At 36.2% G+C, this 22476-nt stretch overlaps 1 protein-coding gene across 3 annotated transcripts in view; it reads right to left on the bottom strand.

Moving 5' to 3' along the window:
* Positions 1-437: 437 nt before the first annotated feature.
* The window catches only part of LOC140756029 (uncharacterized), a 182616-nt gene continuing 160577 nt past the window's right edge, over positions 438-22476 (bottom strand). For all 3 annotated transcript variants that reach the window (XR_012103861.1, XR_012103862.1, XM_073091424.1), the window contains 2 exons: positions 8734-8792; positions 438-1414 (listed from right to left, as the gene is read on the bottom strand). Coding sequence is in view for 1 of the 3 variants with exons in the window: in XM_073091424.1 (XP_072947525.1) it covers positions 1281-1414; positions 8734-8792 (193 nt within the window). In the remaining 2 variants the exon portion in view is untranslated. The remainder of the gene's footprint in view (positions 1415-8733; positions 8793-22476) is intronic.

Below are 22476 nucleotides of genomic sequence, written 5' to 3'. Positions count from 1 at the left end.
TCAGCTGCGACCCAGTAACACGGCAAATGTATGTAACCTATTTTAGACGAAAATACTGCGTGATCTAGAAAATTTGTGGCACTGAAGAGAGAAGCACTGAGATCGAGCGCCCGCGCCACATACGCAAGCGACTCATGCCACAGCTGTTCAAATTTGCCAAGCGTCTACTATAATTTATCCATGATATTTAACAAAAATAATCATTAACATTAACACAATAAGATGTAATGTCGATTGGGAATGTATAAGACTTATCGATTAATTATGCATACTTAGCGACTTCGGAGCAGAGGTCGGTCTGTCCTTGCGACATTGGATTAATTGAAAAATGACTTTATGTCTGACCTCCAAGCGGTCTATTCACCAGTCATAATTCTTGCGAACCCACTGTGGGAACAACTCTGGATGCAAGTCTCGGGGGAGTCAATCAAACAAACTTTCAAGATCGATATCATGTTTATTGAACAAAATTTAAAATCAGTAACATATTTTTCCATTAATAAAATTATAATAATTAAAATTAACAGATTGCATAATCAAAATTTTTCGTAATCAAAAAACTAGAATGCAATCCCCGGGTAATTGCCATGCAAAACTAAAACTCGAATTTAAGCAGTGATCAAATATAACCTAAAATCAAGTTTTATGGAGCAAGGCGTACGACAATTTTAAAATCGATCCGATTGACTGATTCTGAAGTTCTCGTAAATTATATACAAATTGTTGAAGTAAACATTTCACAATCAATATTGCACAATAAATAATAACAAAAAACATGTCAGCTTAAAACTCGTCTAATAATTTAACAAAACATGGGATAAAAATTAAATTAATAAAACAATTCAGATGTCATGCATACTCGCGAGTTTGTAACGTAAAAATAAAAAGTCATGCGTTAGAATTTTTAGTATTTGTTAGTCAATATAATTCAAAACACGATTACAATACGAGTAACTTAATTAAATATCTAAAAATATTTAAAAACGTGAACGTTAGAGGCCTCGCAGAAAAGGGAAAAATGTTACCAAGAAATATATGTAAAGTCAATGAACTTAATAGATTAACGTATCATTTTTCTATTTTCTTCGTGGCCTTATCATAGACGTGATAGTTGAGGTTATCACTAATTCAAAGTTCGCTGTTCCATATTACAAATCAATTGATAGGACTCCGAACAAAGGAAATTGCAGTGAAGCATTATCACGTATTATAATGATGGATCACAAGAAAATATTTGATGAAGTCCGATGATAAGTGTTGACTGCAAATTTCATGTTGTTCTAGTTGTAACAAAGTATAGGTAAAAGCCTAAACAATATCATCGTAAAACAAAGAGCTTGATATAGTATGCATAATTGAGATGAAGTAACAGATGAATGTTTAGAAGTTCTGCATCTGACGTGCCGCGTCGTATCTGAAACAAGCCAATACTGTATTTAGAAATTTGATTAAGAATCTTCTTATATATAGGAATAAGGATGTTATTTTAACTAAACTAAATATGTTCACTTTCACAGATGATGTAATGCAATTCATAAATATAGTTATTGTAAAAACTAAAAGCATTGTGAAATTGATCTTAAAAGTTAAATAATCTGTACAGATAATTTTTATAATGCAAAAGATTCTAATTTCACATCATTCAATAAATCAAATAGTTCCTCACGATGAGATTTCAGATTTTTTGGAATTTTTGACGAGTGGTAATTTTCTCCACCCGTATTCCACGGTTGTTAACGCAAAATCGCTTTTAAATATACACCCTTTACCCCTAAAGCTAAGAATAATGACGTGGCTGAGGCTAAAGTCAATTATACACACTTCATTGTTGGATATACGGACAAAAAGTCGTCGAAAGCTGAGAACACGAACAAATGCACTCATGTCATTGAACTGTGTCGAATCTAGTAATAAATTCGGAGAGGGAGGAAGAAAGACTAATGCATACGGAATGACTATGCAGTTTACCAGCTTATGTGACGGCGATGAAAGATTTGCTCGCTAGAGGAATGATACAAATGCAGTTTCAGCAGTTCAAATATTGACTTGCGATTTACGCAGAAACCTTTGAAATTTTGTACAGGTCCTTAAAGTTACGTGTAAATACTAAATGGTCATTAGTAGTCTGCTCAGGTCTGGTGGTTTTTTAAATATAGTTCTCGTCGCTGAACTATTATTCAACGAAATATATTTTAACTCGCTCGCCTAATCTTTACTCTGTTGCGGTCGGCGGTCGGACAAGACCCTCGTGCACTTTTTGCTGATCAAACAATGAATGGGGGTACATCTGAATGACCAATAGTTTGAAGGTCTCGGATACAATAGAACTTTGAATTGCTACTTCAGATTTAGTGAAACGCCAGATTTTGCATGACTAGCATTATCGTAAGTATCAGTGTTATCTTATGGAATATTTCGTGAAGATCTATAGGAAGGATGATTTATATATCGGACATTTTCAAAATAATAAATTGAAATTGCCTTACAATAATAATAAGTAAAATATTGCAAAGGTACAAAAAGATAAAGTACTTGAATAAGAATTAATTAATATTAAGAAATTATTTTGTTAAAAAGATATCAGAATTTACAAAACATATTATATTACAAACGTACTAATATTAGGCGATGCTGACGTACATTAATCATTATTATTTTTAAACACACTGTAATTACTGACTTATCATAAAGTATATCACTCTATCAAATTCCCATGTAAAGCTGATAATTATGATGATTTCATGATACTACGAGGAATTTGAGTCAATCTTTAATTTTGTCTTTATTTTCTGATAATTGCCGAAATGTATTAACGTTCATTTTATTGAATTTTGGAAAATAATTATCTAAAATGTCAATTTAATCTAATCACTCACTTAATCATTCATGATATTTATAACAATACTTCTCTATATTCCATTGTACTTTCAAAATATCTACGGCATAGCAACAAAGATAGCCCCGTTTATCAGAATAAGTATAGCAACGTTATCAATCAGAATTTCGTCATGGCCTCGATTTCGCCCACGCCCTGCGTTATCGTCACGATTTACCCCGTTTCTTAATCCTATATATTACTACCGTTATAGTATGACCCACCGTCCGGTCAATTAGCTAGAGTGGCCGGGTTCTTTCCATTTTGTAGTGTTTGTATTCGTCTGTTTACTCTGGTTCCACTGCGAATGGATGAACGACAGATATTTGAACGTGAAGGTTAACAATGTGAAGGTTGTAGAAAAACAGCTCATCTACTATCTTATTCTACGTATGCATGTATGATGCTGATACTACTAAAAGTCTTATGCTTGTATTTTTGGCGATACCAGTTGTCCGTTACTGTTTATTAGATTTTTAACTCTCTAGCTCAGTTCGGTTAAATATTATTCTTTTTCATTAAATTTCTTAGCAGTTTAATCAATTTGTTTAAATAATTGAAAGAAATTAAATGCAGTCATACACATATATAATTATATTAATATCATTTGTGTTTTTAATCTTTATCTGATAACAAAGTTTTGTAACTTACGCCCGGTATTATATAAATAATAATCAATATTTTGTCTACCAAAGATCTGCATTTACCAATTTCTTCATATAAGACATTGTCTAATTCCAATTTTGGTTGGTAAAAGTTGGATATTGTTTATTAATATCGGGCGTTAGTACTATGCGACTCACATAACATCTAACAATTTAATTCGGCTATCACATGCAACGAATTTAAATCACATTATTTTTTGGTCTGATTCGTAATGGGAATAGCTAAGATTTAATTATATACTGCCTCATATTTGTTCCATTCATACTGCGTCAACACAGTCATGATGAATATCATTAATGATTCCACAGACGGAGCAGTATAGTGAATCAGTTTTCTCATCAAATGTTTGAATTTCGACCGATTTTTTCCGACTTCAAAAAAGGAGGTTCTATATTCAACCGTTATGTATCTATGTATATATATTTGTATGTCCGTGATTTTCTCAAAAACTACTGTTCCAATTTGGATGGGGTTTTGGTTATTACACTTGGACTTGTAACGGCACTACATATACTATTTGTAGTTTCACATGGCTATGACCAATTCGATCTTCAACTCCCCACCCATTGGCGGTCGGAGGGGTACCCTTAATAGAGGTTACATCTGTAGATCGAGATTACGCCTTTGCCAAGAATAACCCTTTTTCTAAGGGCAGTTTACATTTATTATGACTTATTGTCAATATTCGCGTCTGCCCTCAATAGCCATGGTTAATAGGATTCTAAAATTCTATCGTCCAAACCGTACGGAATAGTTCGAATTTTATCTCATACTATATCGCGCTCGAATGTATTTTTCACATTCTAATCATGATTTCCTATCTGTCTCACTCTCAAAGCAAGTAATCCCATTACTGTTTTAATGTTTCGAATATCAACGATTCCAGTCCACGTCCGCTATATCAAATTCATTTGCAGACGTCGTAATAATAAAATTTTAGTATTGCTGTTGGTTTCTATAAAATTTGTTCCCGTTTTTAGCCAATAAATTAAGTTATTGTACAGTGCCGTTATGTTACTGCAATTTATGTTTATTTTCCTGATCATTGTGATCTACTTTATCCATTTAATTGAGTCCGTATTGAAATATACCGTATTAAGTTGGTAAATACTTATTTTCCTCAAGTCCTATTGGGCTTAACTGAGAAGATTTGGGAAAAAATTAGTTTCAACCACCTTGGTTGAAAAAAAGCCTTCAGCATTTCAGCGTGATAACAAATGCTTACATAAAATCAGGCAATGTTTACAAACATAATAAACAATTGCAACCCACGTGCGAGCGATGCCCGAAAACGTGAACGATGACGTCACAATCCGCCATCATTAATTGACCCATAGAATTCGACACTATTCAAGTCCGGTTGCAGCTGAATAAACGGCACCGTGGAAATTGTGCGCTTGTACTACTGTGTTTGTTGTTGTGTGACGCAAATGTAACCTGCAGTTGACAAATAACTTAAATTGCACTTGGGTCCAAGCATGTGATTCTATGGAACGGAGAGATAATGCCAATAAAACGCGCATATACACAAAAATAGATAACGTGTTATAAACTCGTAATAGCACACTAAAATTCCATGAGAAGAACGAACCTAAGAATAGAATGACAAAGTTAAAATAGAAACGTAAGACTAACGAGCATACAGCCTACCTTATATAAATCCTTCGCCAGTGGACATATAAGTAATTAAAAATGGGCCGGGATTTTTACAATAAATCATAGATCCGTTACTACTCCCAAGGATTGATATGAAATGCCCCAAATAAGTTACAACACAGCAACTCCATTGTTATAAAGCAGAAGTACATAGGAGTGGTGGTAGTGCCGTCGCATCATTCAATTTTCTACATTTTACGAACGAGCATGTAACAAGACTACTTTATATGGTAAAAGGACGGTTTCCGAAAACGTACGAATTATAGCGTTAAATCGAATAGAAGGACGTCTTGGCGGGGGCAGTTTCGCGATGTAGGAAAAGATAAGCAAACACCGCACTGCAGTTATTTTTGCGGTAAGTACTAAACTAAAGTAACAAAACGAAACGCGCCATGTTCGATACTTACAGATGAGTCCTCAGGAGTAATGACGCATCTGTGATTTATAACGGGCAATACGTGGTGAGGACACAGAGACAGGTCGAAACAATTTAGACGAAACACAAGTTTTATCTTCATCGATTCTCTAATGCCCCAAAGCTGGACATTGGTATCCTCTAAAGAAGAAGAATTTAAAGTCCATTACGAGTACGTTGGCCAATTGCAATTTGGTACTTTTGAACTTCTTAGACATGTTAATTACTTCACATATTTCAAAAAAAAGGGTGTTTTGTTGCGTAGTTTTCTTATCCCAAGAATAGCTAAATCTGTCAATAGTCTCCTGTCCCAATGAAAAGTCCGATACAGATGTTTAGAGCAGCAGTGACGCAAACGTCACGTAATATCGACAGCGTCGCGGCGCCGGGACGGACACGTGACGACGCAATGCAGGTGAGTGGGTACCCATCTTGCAAAAGGTCGCAATTATTATTAAAGTGAAGTGTGAAAGATGTCATTAATAGTATATTATTCGTTGAGTACGTCCGTTCCCTTTGTTGTCAAGTTGTACTTTTAAAAATCTGATGATGTTAATAAATAATACATACATTTTCGAGGCGTTCCAGCTTAGTCCTTAGGGGTAGCGGCGCATTTGTGGCCGACCTCAGGTAGGGATATCTAATCCTACCTGGGGTTGATTACAGATGTCCATGGGCGGCAATAGCAACTAACCATCAGGTGGATTGCATGCTCGTCTGCTACTGCTGTTATAAAAAAAATATCCCTTATGTTAGACAAGGAACTTTTAAAGCTTCTTTCTTTTAAGCTGTTCGGTAAAAGCTTTTATGGTTACAGTGCTTTATAAAAGCAGTGCGAAATGTTGTTGTGTTCTGGTTTGAAAGATGCTGTAAAGTAGATACACGTACAGGAAGCATTTCAACTTAGTCCGATGGAATCTGTGTGGGATGTGAGGGAAGACTTTCAGATCCAATATCATATTAGAGGTTGGTACATGACATGGTAGTGTCATCAGGCAGATTAATTGTTCGTTCGCTACTAACTATTAATAGGCAATCTATGCATTGTTTCTTATATATAAACTTCTCGTGTCACAATGTTAGTTACCGTACTCCTCCAAAACGGCTTTACCGATTTTCACCAAATTTTATATGCATATTCAGTAGGTCTGAGAATCGGCTACTATCTATTTTTCATAGCCCTAAATGTTAAGGGTTTTTCACTTTTAACATTTTTTTATTTATATGGCAGCACAACATTTGCCGGGTCAGCTAGTATAAGTATATATTTTTATGAGTGCAGCTATCAGTATGCGATGCCTCGACCGATTGGTATGGTACGGCTTTACATGTAACTAATCTTACAGGATTCCAGTTTCATGTAAGTCGAGATATATTTGGCGTTTTCCTAAACTAAAAAAACATGATTTCACATACGAGTACATAAACATAGTTTACACCGCCAACCAAGTATGTATAGTGCAACAATTTCAAAATCATTTTAGTTTTTAAACACCCACTTTGAAAATATGTACCTAACCGACTTAAATTCAAATTATTTCTACTTTGTAATGATGCTGAAGTCTATAAGTAAGACGACTAGAGCCGCGCAGATCGAATATCGATAGTGCATTAATAAATAAAAATCGTTATAATCAATTAATTTCTTAACAATTCACGCTCCATTATCAAGAGCGCTACCGTGCGGCCTCCTTTATCGAGTTATCAGATAAGCGGAATCTTCCAAGAGCATGCTAGGCCGCTATCTATGCACTCCACATTGCGGTCAACGGTGCCCACGTGGGATTATTGTTTCGTAGGCGATCATGGCGGATTTCTTTACTAAAATGATATTTTAGATTTTTAAACTTGATTGATGTAATACTTGTTTTTAAAACAGCGTGTGTAGGCACGTAAGAAGTTATACTTCACATATGTATTTAATTGACATATGTATTTAATTAAAAACAAAAGTAATAAAAAAAAGCATGTATTATAACGTGTACACTATAGTTGCACGGGAACCAAAACTAGTACTAAATAAAAACATTACAAAATTACTAGCTGACCCGGCAAACGTTGTGTTGCCAAATAAATAAAAACATGTTAAGGGTGAACCACCTTATCACTTAGGGGTATGAAAAATAGACAGTAGCCGATTCTCAGACCTACTGAATATGTATATAAAATCTGGTGAAAATCGGTAGAGCCGTTTCGGAGGAGTACGGTAACTAAAATTTTGACACGAGAATTTTATATATAAAAGGTTGGTACAATATTATACGACACGACACGCGATAGAACATCGTATCGTATCATTTGTTTCTGCAAATCTTGCAATATTTACCGGCCAACTTTATGGTGTGGATTTTATTTGTACGTATGCAAAAAATCACTGTCATCATTTTTCCCAAACGCCCCAAATAACTTCTATAAGTTTCGTAGGGCGTAAATCTTGCCAGGGGTCCACAAATTCAAATCCTGTTAGGGGTACTCATAACGGGTACGAGGTTGTACAGCCATATGCTTCAGTTCAATCTTGCAGAGTTCAATCAACTTTATATTTAACGAGCTTTTGCCCGCGGCTTCGCTCGCGTTACGAAGTAATATTATTAACTAAGAAGATTTATACAAACTTTCAACCCCTATTTTATCCCCTTGGGGGTAGAATTGATCAAATTCCTTTCTTAGCGGATGCCTACGTCATAACATCTACCTGCATGCCAAATTTCAGCCCGATCCGTCCAGTGGTTTGGGCTGTGCGTTGGTAGATCACTATGTCAGTCAGTCACCTTTGAGTTATATATATTTAGATTTATATACCGCTAAGGGTGGGCCGCTACCCACCCTTAGCGTATCTTTAACGTAGGGTTAGGGTTGCTAGCCAAAGCAATATTTATATTACAGCATATATTCTTGATCTATACTAAATAATAATATACTAGTTTTGGGTGTTGAATATGAATTGGATTTGAAATAGTATTCATTCAAAATTGGTTCCTATAGTCTAAAAATTAAAAAAAATAAAAAAACATAAAATATGTACCTAGTTTTCACCGCTTCTATACTTGTACACAATTATTTAAAAATATTTAATTTATAAATAACATTAAATGTAATAAAAAGTTAAATTAATACTGACCATTGCTGCAAATGGTAGAGTGATGTGGTACATCGGTAGAAGCCCAAGTCAGTAGGTACCTGTTGACAAATGGAACACAAATTAAATATAAGAATCTCAAAATGATATTAATCTCATAATTTGCTTTAGAAAATATTAACACGTTTTATGTTTGTTAAGTAAGTGTATGATTTAAATCATAAAATTAGTAGCTAAAATAAAGTGGTAAATTAAAAGAGTATTTCAATAGTTCGCAACCATAAAACTACAAAACGATATCAAAATATAAACCACTACTGCGCTAGTACTATCAACGTTAGAATCGATCGCGAACAGGTCAGAAATACCGACACAATTTGCATACAACCCACAAATACTAGCGTCGGTTAAGCTAAAAATATGCAAGACTTGAGACCTACAGGGCGAGATCGATAGAGCGCAACCGCAGCGGCACCAACACACCCGCACCTCCATTCATTAAACATAACCGCAGTGCACGCACACACGCACACCCACAGACCTACACTATTGCATCACACCATTCAAACGCACACACACAGCAACGGCTACTATCATAGTACGTTGTAGTACTATAAACGGCGCTTCATTTTCCGACCTATATTGAACCAGAGTTATCCAATGCGAAAACGACTTTAGTACTGTAGTTTAGGACTTGAAACGGTATGCAATTCTGGTTGCAAGCGGTTGTGGCCTATAGTTTCAGTTGGTTACGGGCGAGATTCGTGTGCATATTGAGTTATATGGGACATTCGGAAATCAGAATCCGGCTAGTGGCGAGAGCTGAGATGTCTGCAGAGTCAGACGAGTCTATTTATAGAGATAAAATGTTGGCGATTAACTTCGGCAGTGCAGTTGCGATCGATCAGTGCAATGCACCGAGATAGCTTAGTGGCTTGGGAGTTGGCCTATTACACTGGGATCCAAAGTTCGAATTGACTTCGATTTTTTTCTAAGTTACGCATATACTAGAAATACTAGAAATTAATGGTTGTTGAGAAATTAATACCGTGCGTCGGAGAGCTCTATAAAAGTTCTCTAAGCTAATTCGCACAGACCATCGTGGCAAACTGTGAAATAAATCTTCTTTACTTCGAAAGCCCAACAGTGGGATAAAAGTCAACAATGATTTTCAACCTTGATAATTACTAAACAATTTATCCAATTTCTCCTACCAAAGATCAAAAAGTGACAATTTATAGGAGGAAAAAATATCAAATGCCAGTATTTGACAGTCAAAACATTACATAGTTTGAAAATTTAGCGAATAAACATATTTTGGAAAATATGTCACACTAACATAATTAAACTGTATGACAGTGTGAACATAGCCTAATGCTTTCACGGAACACGTACGAAGTTTCACCACAATAGTATGTAGTATTTATAGTGTAGTAGTTACACAGTTACAGTTCACTAACTACAAGTTTCGCGCAGTCGAAGCAGGTTTCATATTAATTTCAGTAGGACTGTTTCATGAGTATCGTACTTGTGTAGCAACTTCCATACATGAGTATGTACTATGGAGAATGAGTGGTACATACTCATGTACCATATACCTACAAACGGTAGTTACTGCGTAAGCTAATGGGTTTTATTTTACACGTTGCTGTCCTTTTACAAAAAGAGTGGAGATTTTAAGTATAGATATTTTTAAGAAAAATATATGTGTGATAGTATTTCGTTTGCAACACAACAAAATATATTGCAGGGCGGTGGTAGATTGATTAGTGACATTCAAAAATAATTAAAAAAAACATTGTGTTTGCTATTGTTTAGGATGTGGTTAGCGAATTGGTAGGAAAACTTTTCATATTAAACCTTATGTAGCTGTTTAGTTATGAAAAGGACAAGCTGCAGGGAATTTCAAAGAACGAGACATACATACACACATTTTTTTTTATAATTTAGGAGTAGCAGACACGCATGCAGTCCACCTGATGGTAAGTGGCTACTGCCGCCCATGGACATCTGTAATCAACCCCAGATAGGATTAGATATTCCTACCTAAGGTCGGCCACGGATACACCGCTACCCCTGAGGACTAAGCTGGAACGCCTTGAAAAAGTATGTCTCCGTTACGACACCCTTCAAAACGGAACACATCAGCGCCTAACACTGCTGTTATCAGGTAGAAATCGGTGTGACGGTGGTGCCGCCGGCGTCGAACCACATAGGGTTCTACCACCTTCATAATACAATCGCTCTGAAATCATTACCCTCCGCAGCCCGTTAAAAACAACATTTCTATCACACAAGATAGATATCATTAAAGACAAATTTGATTCATTATAAGTAGGTGTTAGTGTTAGCAATATGAATAATCTGCGAGAGTGGTGTGGGCGGACGGCTCAGTGGTTCAAGTAATTGATTCACTATTAATTAATGTCAATCAGATCGTTTCATCTCGTTTAATCTCGAGATTATCATCGGTTTTGTGTGTTGCATTGATTATGTATTTGCTCAAAAATATTTATAGTATCTATGTTAATAATTTTATAGGAAACTAGCTGACCCGGAAAACGTTGTGTTGCCATATGAATAAAAAATGTTGAAGGTGAAAACATCCTTATCACTTAGGGGTATGAAATACGGATAGTAGCCGATTCTCAGACCAACTGAATATGCATATAAAATTTGGTAAATATCGGTAAAGCCCTTTCGGAGGAGTACGGTAACTAACATTGTGACACGTAAAGTTTATATATAAGATTTCCTGGAGCTTTTGTGTCTTTGGGTCTAATGTAGTATTTTGTTTTGTAAACATATAACAAAGGTGGTTGAACCCTTTGTGATTCGACTCTGAAAACACCACCACCACATCGTTTTATGCCTAATAATAGCATATGTTAATGCAGAGACATAGACATCTCACCATCAAACCCTAAAAGGATTAAAGGTGTGATTTCGACTTCGACTCGAAAGGCAAGAACTCCGCGCTAAATATAGGTGAGGCAGTGGTACCCCGATCTAACGATATTGACTCTACTCCCTTTTAAACTTTCTTTGTACCAAGAAGATTGTATGCTCGTCTGCTTTTCCAATTTCATAAAAACGCAAGTAGATACTATATACGAGCATATCAAAGTCAAAGAAAAACTTATCTACCATGCAAATAAAATTCCAGGAAAAATCCAACCAAATCTCTAACACAATTTGATAAGTATTACGAAATAGAGTACATACATAATGCATGTGACTGATATGCATAATGGCATCCCTGATAAGACAACAACTTGGTCATATGATCATGACAGATATTATTAATTTCTTAGATACTCGTAAGAGAGATAAATTATGTTGTGCGTGTTTTTTTAAATTGGTCTAGTGTGAGTCGGACACGTAAACGGAAGGTTCCTTACCACCTTATTTTTTTTTTAGTACTTTTTGTTTTAACGGCCATAATAGGTAATACACATTCTGTAAAGATTTCAAGTGTACGAGTATATTACGGTTTAAGAGATAGAGCCTTGTGACAGACGGAGGAGGATTAGTAATAGGGTTCCGCTTGTACCCGTTGGGTACAGAACCAAAAAAAGGAAATTATGTATTCATGTACATAATTATATGTACCTCTGTATTTCTGGTAAAATGGTCGCGTTCGTCTCAAAAGACTTCAATATACCTTTTATATATAAAATGCTAATACAGATCTAGCCTAACACTAATAGAGATATGAATGACGTTTTTAATAAATAAGTAACTTAATTCTTATCTTAATCAACCGAAACATGTTCATTACCTAACATATCACTTCTAATGCCGGCTTCCCACGGTCTATGATTTTACGGACGGACGAACGGAGTGGAAGGAGCATTATCTTTGGTAGCGCTGATAACTCCGTGGTTATGCGTCAGATCCACCTCGTGTAACTTAGTAGTGGTAACTTTAAGGATGCGTTACGACGTCAGACTTTGCATGGCAATATGACAAAATGGCTTCAAATCTCGAAACCGGGAGACTGACATGCAATGTCGGGAAATCCTCAGTGCGATCCCTACACGTCCGTGGTCGTCGTCCGATGGTGCATAAATCCGTAAAATGACATACCGTGGGAGGCCGCCATTACATATTTCTACGGATGTCGACACGTTGATCTGTATAAATCATTTTAACACTAAATCTGTCCACAGATGTCAAAGAATTGAAAGTTGATAATGTCAATATTAGAAATAAACGGTTCAATCAAATTTAATTATCGTATTGACAACTGTAAACATTCGAGATGGTTTATCTCGAATTTTTATACCTAAAAATATGACTTATAACTAAAAAATACATTACGCCTCTCGAAAAAAATGACGATTTGAGTAAGCATCATACATACACACATACATACAATACAAATAATTCTGATTGAGTTCAACACTTGATTAACCTAACCAGAGTCTCAGAGTCACTTGGTTGTACATATTACGACAGTAAGCACTCGGAAAAAATATTTCATAGGTGTCACTGGGTGGCGTATTGTATTTATTTTTTTTGTCTAAGATGCATGCACGAGGGGTCTCCTTCAGAGTGAAAGAAGTTTTTGCTATAGTCTACCGCGTTACCCAAGTGCGTATGTACGTAAACTTCACACACCCTTGGGAACTTTCAGGTATGATTATATGTAAGAATGTATATGTTTAACAATATGCAGTTTTGTTTCCTTTATTCCTGAAATTTCAATATACTCAAATACACCTGATATCCTTTTAAAATGTATCAATTTCGCATTAATGTTGGTGTATAATCTAATAATATACATATATTGAGAATGCACTCATATATGATTTACAATTGAATAGTTGCATATCTACCCACATGTTGTCGTTCACATTTAAGTGTTGCAGGCATTATAATTCATGCGAACTAATTAGTTACTAATCCGGTTTCGAGGATTAGAAAGTTGATATTATGAAACTAAAAAACATTACCCAAAAGTGTGTCTGAATGTCATTTCAGCGGTCATTTCTGGTTGAGGTAGGTTTTAGCTGTCCACACAGAGACGGGCCCTGTTGTGGGCAGGCGCCGTGGGGACCGCGGATGAATGCTTAGGGTATCCCGCAATCCCGACAAATAGTACAGAGAAAGACCGCGGGGTTTTAGCCGCTGCTGCCGCGACTGAGAGGAAACCATGATGGGAAGGAAGGTTGTAGCTGTCTGTACACTACTTTATGAATCAATTGTACAGGCTACGGAAGCTAGTATACGGACGACAACCCGCGTCGGAGACTATCGCCGATCGTTGCCGACTGTCACCGAACTTTGCCGACTGTTACTGATCATCGTCGACTTTCGCTGAACGTCGCGAGCGATTACCGGTGACGACCGTCGGTTGACGCGAGCCGCCGTCGTAGTCGGTCTCTGACGGCAAATATTGTGATATTATTATTATTATGTAACTACACTAAAGAATTAGGCTATAAACCTGTAATGTTATATGTAAGTTTAATTAGATAAAAAAATATAGCAACGATGGCCAGCGTGAGCTGTCGCGCATGTTTTGACGCCCTTATTATATATTTTATTACGTGTATTTTGACTACAGCTTATGAGCCTCTTTAATCTTAATCAGGATTAATGCGATTGACGAGCGCTCAGGCATACGACGGATTCGTAATCAACCCCAGACATGCTTAGAGTCCTGTCTGAGGTCTACCTGAGGTCTGTTGCAGCTACGTTGCTACATCTGAGGATTTAATCTGAAAGCCTCGTACACGTTTTAGTAATCTATTATGTTCTACACGAGTCTTCTACCTTTTTTACCCAGTGGTATAAAAGTCACATGGAGTCAGATATTAGAAACTAAGCAAGATATCAGAGGGAATTCCACCATCAATTCCCCTTCCTATCGACACTAGTTCTCTACATACATAGTGAACATCATAGTGAACATCATGGAAGTAAATTCCACTTCTTTCTTATCTCTACCCTAATGTAAACAAAGAAACGTTTTAATACGAGGGAACCGGGACAAGAGAAGTGATAGCCCGGTCAGAAACTCGGCCTCTCAGTCGGTGCCCAAGGTTTGATTCCGACCTCTGATTTTCCAATTTATATGCATATTAGAAATTAAATAGATATTATCATCGACTAAACGGTGAAGGAAAACATCGTGAGGAAAATTTCACGCGTAAAGTTTAAAAAAAATTAACAGGTTGCACTCCAGGAGTGCCGGCAGAAATTTTCGAAACCTAACCTGAATAATAAAATATAATAAATAAAAAATTAAACGGACACCCATTGACATATTTTTTTCTATGCTGACACCGGATGACATCTTGACTTTTGCAGTTTGCTTTGGCGTCTTATGAATTTTCAAGCAGGCCACGTGTCCTCTCGCGAGTTTAATATTTTTAAACGATCACAAAAAGTGCACAACGCCGCTAAAGAAGATTTAAATTCAAAAATTCAAAGGTGTGTTGTGAAGTCTACCAACTCGCACTAAGTCAATATGATTGTTAATTAGAAATAATTAGTATATATTTTAGCTTTAATAATTTCTTGTTATTTAGTTATAAATTTGTATGGTGGACCATGGCCTAAGCCCCTATTACTCGGAGAGGAAATTGATTGATGACAACCGGGTCAAATGGCAAGAACGTGTAGATTGTCTTAAGGAAAAAATAAGTTGATTATTGATAATAATTACTTTATAAAATATTAGGATTTAATTTTAAGTGCAATAGAACTCGATAAGATTAAGAGGTCTTGAACTGTTTCATAAAATAAATTGATATGAGTCATATATAGACACGAAATTGATTGCTTGTATCGTAATTGAAGAAAGTAATATAATGTTATCATTTGCCATACTAATTGGAATGACTTGAGAAAACAAGGGAAGCTACATAGTTATAATAGAACCAACTTGATCTCTATTTAGTATACACCATTATATACGCGAGAGGTCAATGAAAATGGTTATTCATTTAAGAAGAATGACGCCAAGTAACGTAAGTTGAAGAATGGAAGAAATGTTGCGAATATTGTTTTAAAATGCGAGTAAAACCGTGCGTCATAACATTTATGTAATTGTAACATGTATGTGGAGCTGTGCCTACGACTTACTTCGCATTGATTCTGAACTCACGGAGCACACTAGTAAATTGAAACTGTCCAATCGACACGGCGTTTTTAATTGTTTATGTAATGTTAGAAAAACATACTTCTTACTTTTAATCATAATACCTCTTGATTAATTTGAATAATATATCATAAATACCAGAAGTATTAAATTCAATTCTGTAGATTTAGTTTAATGCAATTTCACACAAACACACGAACAGACAAAAAATAAAAAATATATTGAAATTACTATTATTAATTATTCTCAGTTCTCATATTTTTTTGCAAATATATTCGACTTACAGACACCCGAATCTTACATTATCATTACGTGTATAAATAGATATGTGAGTATCACATTCCTGTAAGTTACAGATAAGGTTGCAGCGCGGGTTACGTGACTGCCACTATGGCGTAATGTTTGTTTGTTTGTCACTTGCATGTCGCCTGGCGCTTCGCTATCTTGTTTGTTGTTCCGCTTCGCTGAGCTTACAACTGTGTCATTTAGTTTTAATTAACAGAGAATTGTTCACACTGACTCGCGGGTCACATTATTACTAATGGTAGTATTTTTTTACATTTATATCTAACGATGAGGCATATGGGCTATGTGGTGGAAAACAATCACCGTCGCCTGAGGACATTTGGAACACCAGAGTCCGTAATGCATAGTCAGCTTTGAAGGAGAGCTCTTTTTGCACCCCCCTTGAAGAGCCCCATGTCATAGTGCTCAGAGAATACCTCAGGAGGAAGTTCATTCCAAACTTTGGACGTGCACATTTTGTAGCAGGTATCTTCTTTATTTAGAATTTCATTGACGATTTCCGTTTTCCTTCTATGTCAATATCTTAATAGATACTGTACTATATTTCTAAGAATCTTTATTGATGTAGGTAATTTGCATTTAAAAGAAAATTCTGATATATAAATTAGGTAGTGGAATGTGTTAAACACACATCGTATCGGATTCAACTGAAACCAAACACAGAAATACATTTATGAACGTTTCGAAGATTGTTATGTGTAATTTTTTTTAACATCACACTATGCTCAGTTTAGAACATTTTTTTATTATTTATTGTGTATAGCTCCAATTGAAGAAACTATTTTGTCTGGATCAAACATACGTACTTTATCTATCCCTGTAGTTCCGGGACCAGAACAGGGCTACGGTATCCCCTGCCAGTCGTAAGAGGCGACTAAAAGGGGGCTTCCGGGGTTGCGGGTGGCAAGAGTGGGAGCTCGAACCGCCTAGCCAGCGACTCCGGGAATGACGGCGGTATTTGTGGTCGCATACCGTCGTGCACACCAGACGTTGTGGCGAGCGTCAAGCTCACCTGGGTGGAGCCCGACGGGGCAACGCGCTAAGAAGACTCCGGTTTATTTCCTTTGGAGTTGCCGGAATCCTTTACGCAGAGCCGAGGACGGCCACCGGGGGGGTTTTACTGCGGTAAGAATCCCACATAACTCTGTGTCGCTCCCATGACACCGGGTACCTTTCGAAGGTTTCCCCCTCGAAACATAAAAAAAAGGTATTTTGTCTATTTGTACTACTATGACGCGTGTTCAGTACATTATCCCATGTCGCAAGTGTAAGTACGGTGTATAATAGTGATTACCGCTGGCAATGGGCATGCGCCAGCGTCACGGTGGCTGGTCGAGATGATGCATGACCATCACCACGTCCATTATATCCAATGTCATCAATGGGAAGTGCAGCATAAACGATTATTGCTTACCGACCATTGTGCGTGATGGATACAATTGTCATGTGCGGTAGGGTATAGTTATAAAGTTGTTACAGGCAAGAAATTGAGGCTTATAACTTATGAAGGGACTTTGTTATGAGTTATGTTATGTATTAAAGTAGTAAACGATGGTGCAGTCCATATAATGATAACTAGTCACTGTTACATATCTGTAACGAATTTCATATAGAACAGGAGTTCAAGATCAAGCTTTTTACAGATGGTGTTGCCAATCGTGAGTGCTAAGATAATCCAAACCCTTTCATCGAAACGCAAAAACTGCTTTAAGGTAGATTCTTCCACCTTTGAAACTTCCATTTAATATTTTGTTTCTTGTTACAAAAACGGTGCATAGAAAATAATTTAACCTTTTATTTCCAACCCTCAAGATTAGGACATTGTATTAATAAATGTTAATACCCACAATGTAGGACGACTCAGAGATGAAACAAGAGAAACCCACAGAGATGGCACAGAATGCAATGAACAATTCTATTTGAGGACAATGCAATCGGAGGAATTCACTTTTGGACAGTACGAGTATATTTGGCAATTAAATAATGAATGTCGTATAGTAGTTTTGTATGAAGACACAATTGTTGAATATCGCATTACGAAAATCCTGTTCAACGTATTCGAGATTTTATATTTTTTTTATACTATAGAAGTAGCAAACGATCATGCAGCCCTCCTGATGGTAAATGATCTCTGCCCATGGATACCTGTAATCAACCCCAGATAAAATTAGATTCGTATAGAGATACGTAGCTGAGCTCGGCCACAGTGGTGGCCCTTGCCTTTGAACAATAAGCTGGAATCGGAAAAGTATCATTACCGCATCCTTCAAAATAAAACACAGGAGCGCTTAACACTATTGTCGTCAGGTAGAAATAGGTGTGGCGGTGGTGCCGCCGCAATTCAACCACGAAGGATGCTCCCAACTTTTATTTTCATGTAGGCCTGCTGAACCTAATGAAAGCCACAGTAACATCGTCCTTTAAACGCATACAGTTTCGTGTTATTGCAGTCTATGGAACAAACTTATCTTTAAACAATCGGCTTTACTTTTTCGTTAAAAACAGTCGAAACACCGGCACATTCCAGTACCTTAATCTTAATAAGTTCGCACATGGCCCTGTTGAGGCAAGAAGGGAATGTAAACATATTTGACAAATTTTACTTGCAACTTGAGAACGTTAAAATTTCTCCACCTAATTTACCGATTGGTACGACCGAGACAGAATAAACGAGAAACGATACTTTCGCTCACGACTTAAAAAATGTATTGTGTAACTTTTTTGTTTACTTGTACAGGAACTCTATGTAATTCATTCATGCGACGATCACCACCACACCTGTTTCTGCGTTATATCAACAGTGGTATCATTACTATGTTTTAGGGTGTCTTCCGAAGTTTCAAGCATTTACATCAATGCTCTCTCATATGATTAAGAATGAATCATTTTACAATGATGGTATGGCTACTGTATCCTGCTAAAAAGTCTGAAAAAAAATATCATTGCCGATTCTACAGAGTAGACCTCTTGATTTGAAAAGTCCTGCACAAAGACCCACGTCTCGCGGCCATCAGCGTATTTCTCGCTTCAATAACAATTCACTGACAGTGAAACAGATGCCTTAAGGCACCGCTGATATAATCATATCGAAAATCGGGGCCAGCGCGTAAATATTTTTATTGGACAAAACTTACTTTATAGCCGCATTCGAATTGCACCTTCGTTTATGGTCACCTTAAATTCCACCATCTTTATTGCACTTGTACTTTAGTTAATGTGTTTGCATTTTTGAGTTCTATTAAGATCGCACTCGCCCGAAAGTGATCAACCGGCCCGTTTATTTATTCGAATATATCTTTATTGTATATTTGAATATGATGCCTTTTAGCTCAACACTTGTGAATGAATGTTAAGAATTCACAGAAATGCTTCAATTTGAAAAGTTCCTTTAAATAAAACTGAAGTGTCTGTCTGCATTTTCGATTGTTTTGACTTTCCGTAATCTATGTTACAGTATTCGATTGTCTATAGCCTAATAAGGGCTAATTTTAAAACAGATGAACTATTTTGGTCGAACCTTACTGTTACTATTTATATTGAAATTTGTAGATGTAATTTCGCTCGTTTTATTTTAATTTTTCTATTTAATGTTTTGTATCTATCAAATCTTTAAAATTATACTTATTGACTAGTCGTTGCTGTAATGAAGGCTCAATTTAACTTTAATAAATAGTATTAGTATTATAGACAATGCACCTTTTATATTGGAAACCGTTATAAATAAAGCATTATAACATAAAGTATCATCCGTCCATCCGTTTCCAAGTAGGCGACAATAAAACAAACTTGTAAACATCTCATTCATAAACGATGGCGCATATGTGAAGATGATTCCCATGCTTCAATCGTCGCGCTGTCATCTGCACGGTGGTCTGTGAAAAAATGCAATAAATCTCTCTATGTTGTGAAAAAACCAGCCACTTAGCACTTTACACATTCATAAAAATATAGCTTGTCGGACCATTACTACTTTATTGCTAATACAATAACCAATGCTTGTTTCGTAAATGTTAACAGAAATATCAAATGAATATAAGGAGAGATGGAAATGGAAGCGTTTTTCAGTACCATATCGCGGAGCTAGGATGAGTTGCGGGTCACTAACGGGTCTGATAGAAAAAACGCATCTCACGACTCCTGAGTGCCTGGTACCGTAGAAAAAATCCAAGCAACGAGCTCCGAGCGAAACTCGCAAATACAAACCGGATTCCGTACAAGATTATATAAAAAAATTATTATAAATTGAGAAGATTTTACTTATCTTTATTGGGTTCTAAATATCGATTTGATTGAAAATGCATGTGCCCGAGACAATTTTATTGCCTCTAAAGGACACGTTTGATAAAATATATTGCATCTAAACTCAAAACAATTTAAATGAGATGTAAACAAAAACGAGGTTAATAACTTCATTTCGAGAATTCGAGCACGTTTAAAACGAATAAATCTTCGAGTATCCAATAAACTATCCTTATTAAATTTAATTTGCAAAAACGAGTTAACACTTCTTACCTAACTTTTTGGTGGCCGGGACGTGAAATATCTGAAAATCTGTTTCACGAATATCGAGATGAATCTGTGAATGGATGTTTATGTTATTTTCAAACAGACAGACAATTTCTTATACCTTCTTTTATACTATACTAATAGAGACCTCACTCCCACGTCATGTAATCCTATGAGATAATAACATAATAATGGAAGAACACATCAACATTCTTATTAAATTTCATTCAAAATCCAAAAATAATCTATTCATGTAACGCAAGTCACGCTAGATCTATCAACGGCTAATTTCCATTAATTTATTAACTTAACAACGATGGCGCTCATCATTACTAGCGATGAGCTCGGATTAAAATCATACGGTACATTATTGTATAAATAGTACTATTAATTACAATATAATGTGTACCTTTTGATATGAAAAAACAATCAAGAATGTGAATCTGCATGAACTGGATCTGCAAAAAACTAAGCTGTTTGAACCGATTTTTCATAATTTCAAATTTGTGAATATTGATGAGATACCTACATGCTATTTATTGAAAACTTTTTGTATAAATATCCACGTACATAAATGCTGTACACACCACGTACATAAATGTGTTGATGCTAGCTAACTAACCTATATTATGAGGAGCCGATCTGAGTCCACAGGTGGCCACGCATCTGCAATTGGTTCAGGTATTATTCCTATTCTATATGGAGTTAATCCAAAATATCGGCACCTAATAAACGCTTTGACCCCAGACCTTGTAATTGGGACATAGCTAGTTAGCTAGTATAAAGTAGATATCCAATTGTTTAAAAGAAATTGTATCAATAGTAAGTAATAAAACAACGTTTGTCCGTGCGTGGCGCAATATATTTGGTAATATTATGTACACGAGGTGCCCATACTGCCCATCGATATTGATTATGATAAAATTAACAAATAAAACCAATTGAAACAAATAACAACTCAATACCGGAGTTTTGGTGCACGTCCTGTGGGGCCCCAAAATCTACGCTCGGGCAGAAAAAAAGAACCTCCGAAAAAAGCCGATCCTCCGGCGAAAAAAACCGAAGCGTCTTCTCGGAAGCGGCCCGTTCTTGTTCGTGATTGAATCTTTCATCTCGGCCCGTCATACGGACAGATACAATGATAGATACGTATAGATGTATCGATGGAGCTCTTTTCATTTCTTTTTTCTTCAGACCAAAAAAGGAGACTCAGCACTTCAAGATTTTGACGTATCAAAATCTACCTTACATGCAATGCAAATTATGTAGATTGCGTTCAAAACGAGACGTACGAGACAGTATTAAAAAAAATGTTAACATGCTCTACGATTTTAAATGCTCGGGCAAAAATTTAATCATTACGTGGATAAGTATAATTCGATATCACTTAGTAAAAATCAAATTCGCTAAATTCTAGAATAGGTATACCATGGTGCTTAATCGCTCACTCAGTACGAATGTACCCCGAAGCGTAGTCTTTGATTTTGTTGGTCTGAGTTTCAACCATTTGTGTCGGCTTATTAGTTTTTTATGTGGATGAAAGCTTGGTGTCCTAAGAGCATAGGGTAATGAAGTTGTAAGTTTGTTTTATCTATGTTCCTTTTATTGCATAACTTGTAAACGATTTTAAATGTTACGTAAAGAGGCTTTGGGCTTAGCAACTTCTAGGTTCTGACCTGGAGAGAGATCATTGTCACGAACTTGAATGTATGAATGTGAACTTTAACGGCCGTGGAACCACTATCACTAACATTAGGGCTTTGTAAAAAAATGCGCAAATCTTTTAATAATATTCCATTTATATGAGGAATTTCAACTTAGCCCTCGACATCTGCTATCCGGTGTAGGTACATCGGAAAACA

Source organism: Epargyreus clarus, unplaced genomic scaffold (genome assembly GCF_041222505.1).
Source record: "Epargyreus clarus isolate Ecla_fem2 unplaced genomic scaffold, WU_Ecla_fem_2.2 ptg000034l, whole genome shotgun sequence".
Classification (NCBI taxonomy): Eukaryota; Metazoa; Arthropoda; class Insecta; order Lepidoptera; family Hesperiidae; genus Epargyreus; species Epargyreus clarus.
Note: the sequence above shows the minus strand (reverse complement) of the source record. Positions and strands in the feature narration are given on the sequence as shown.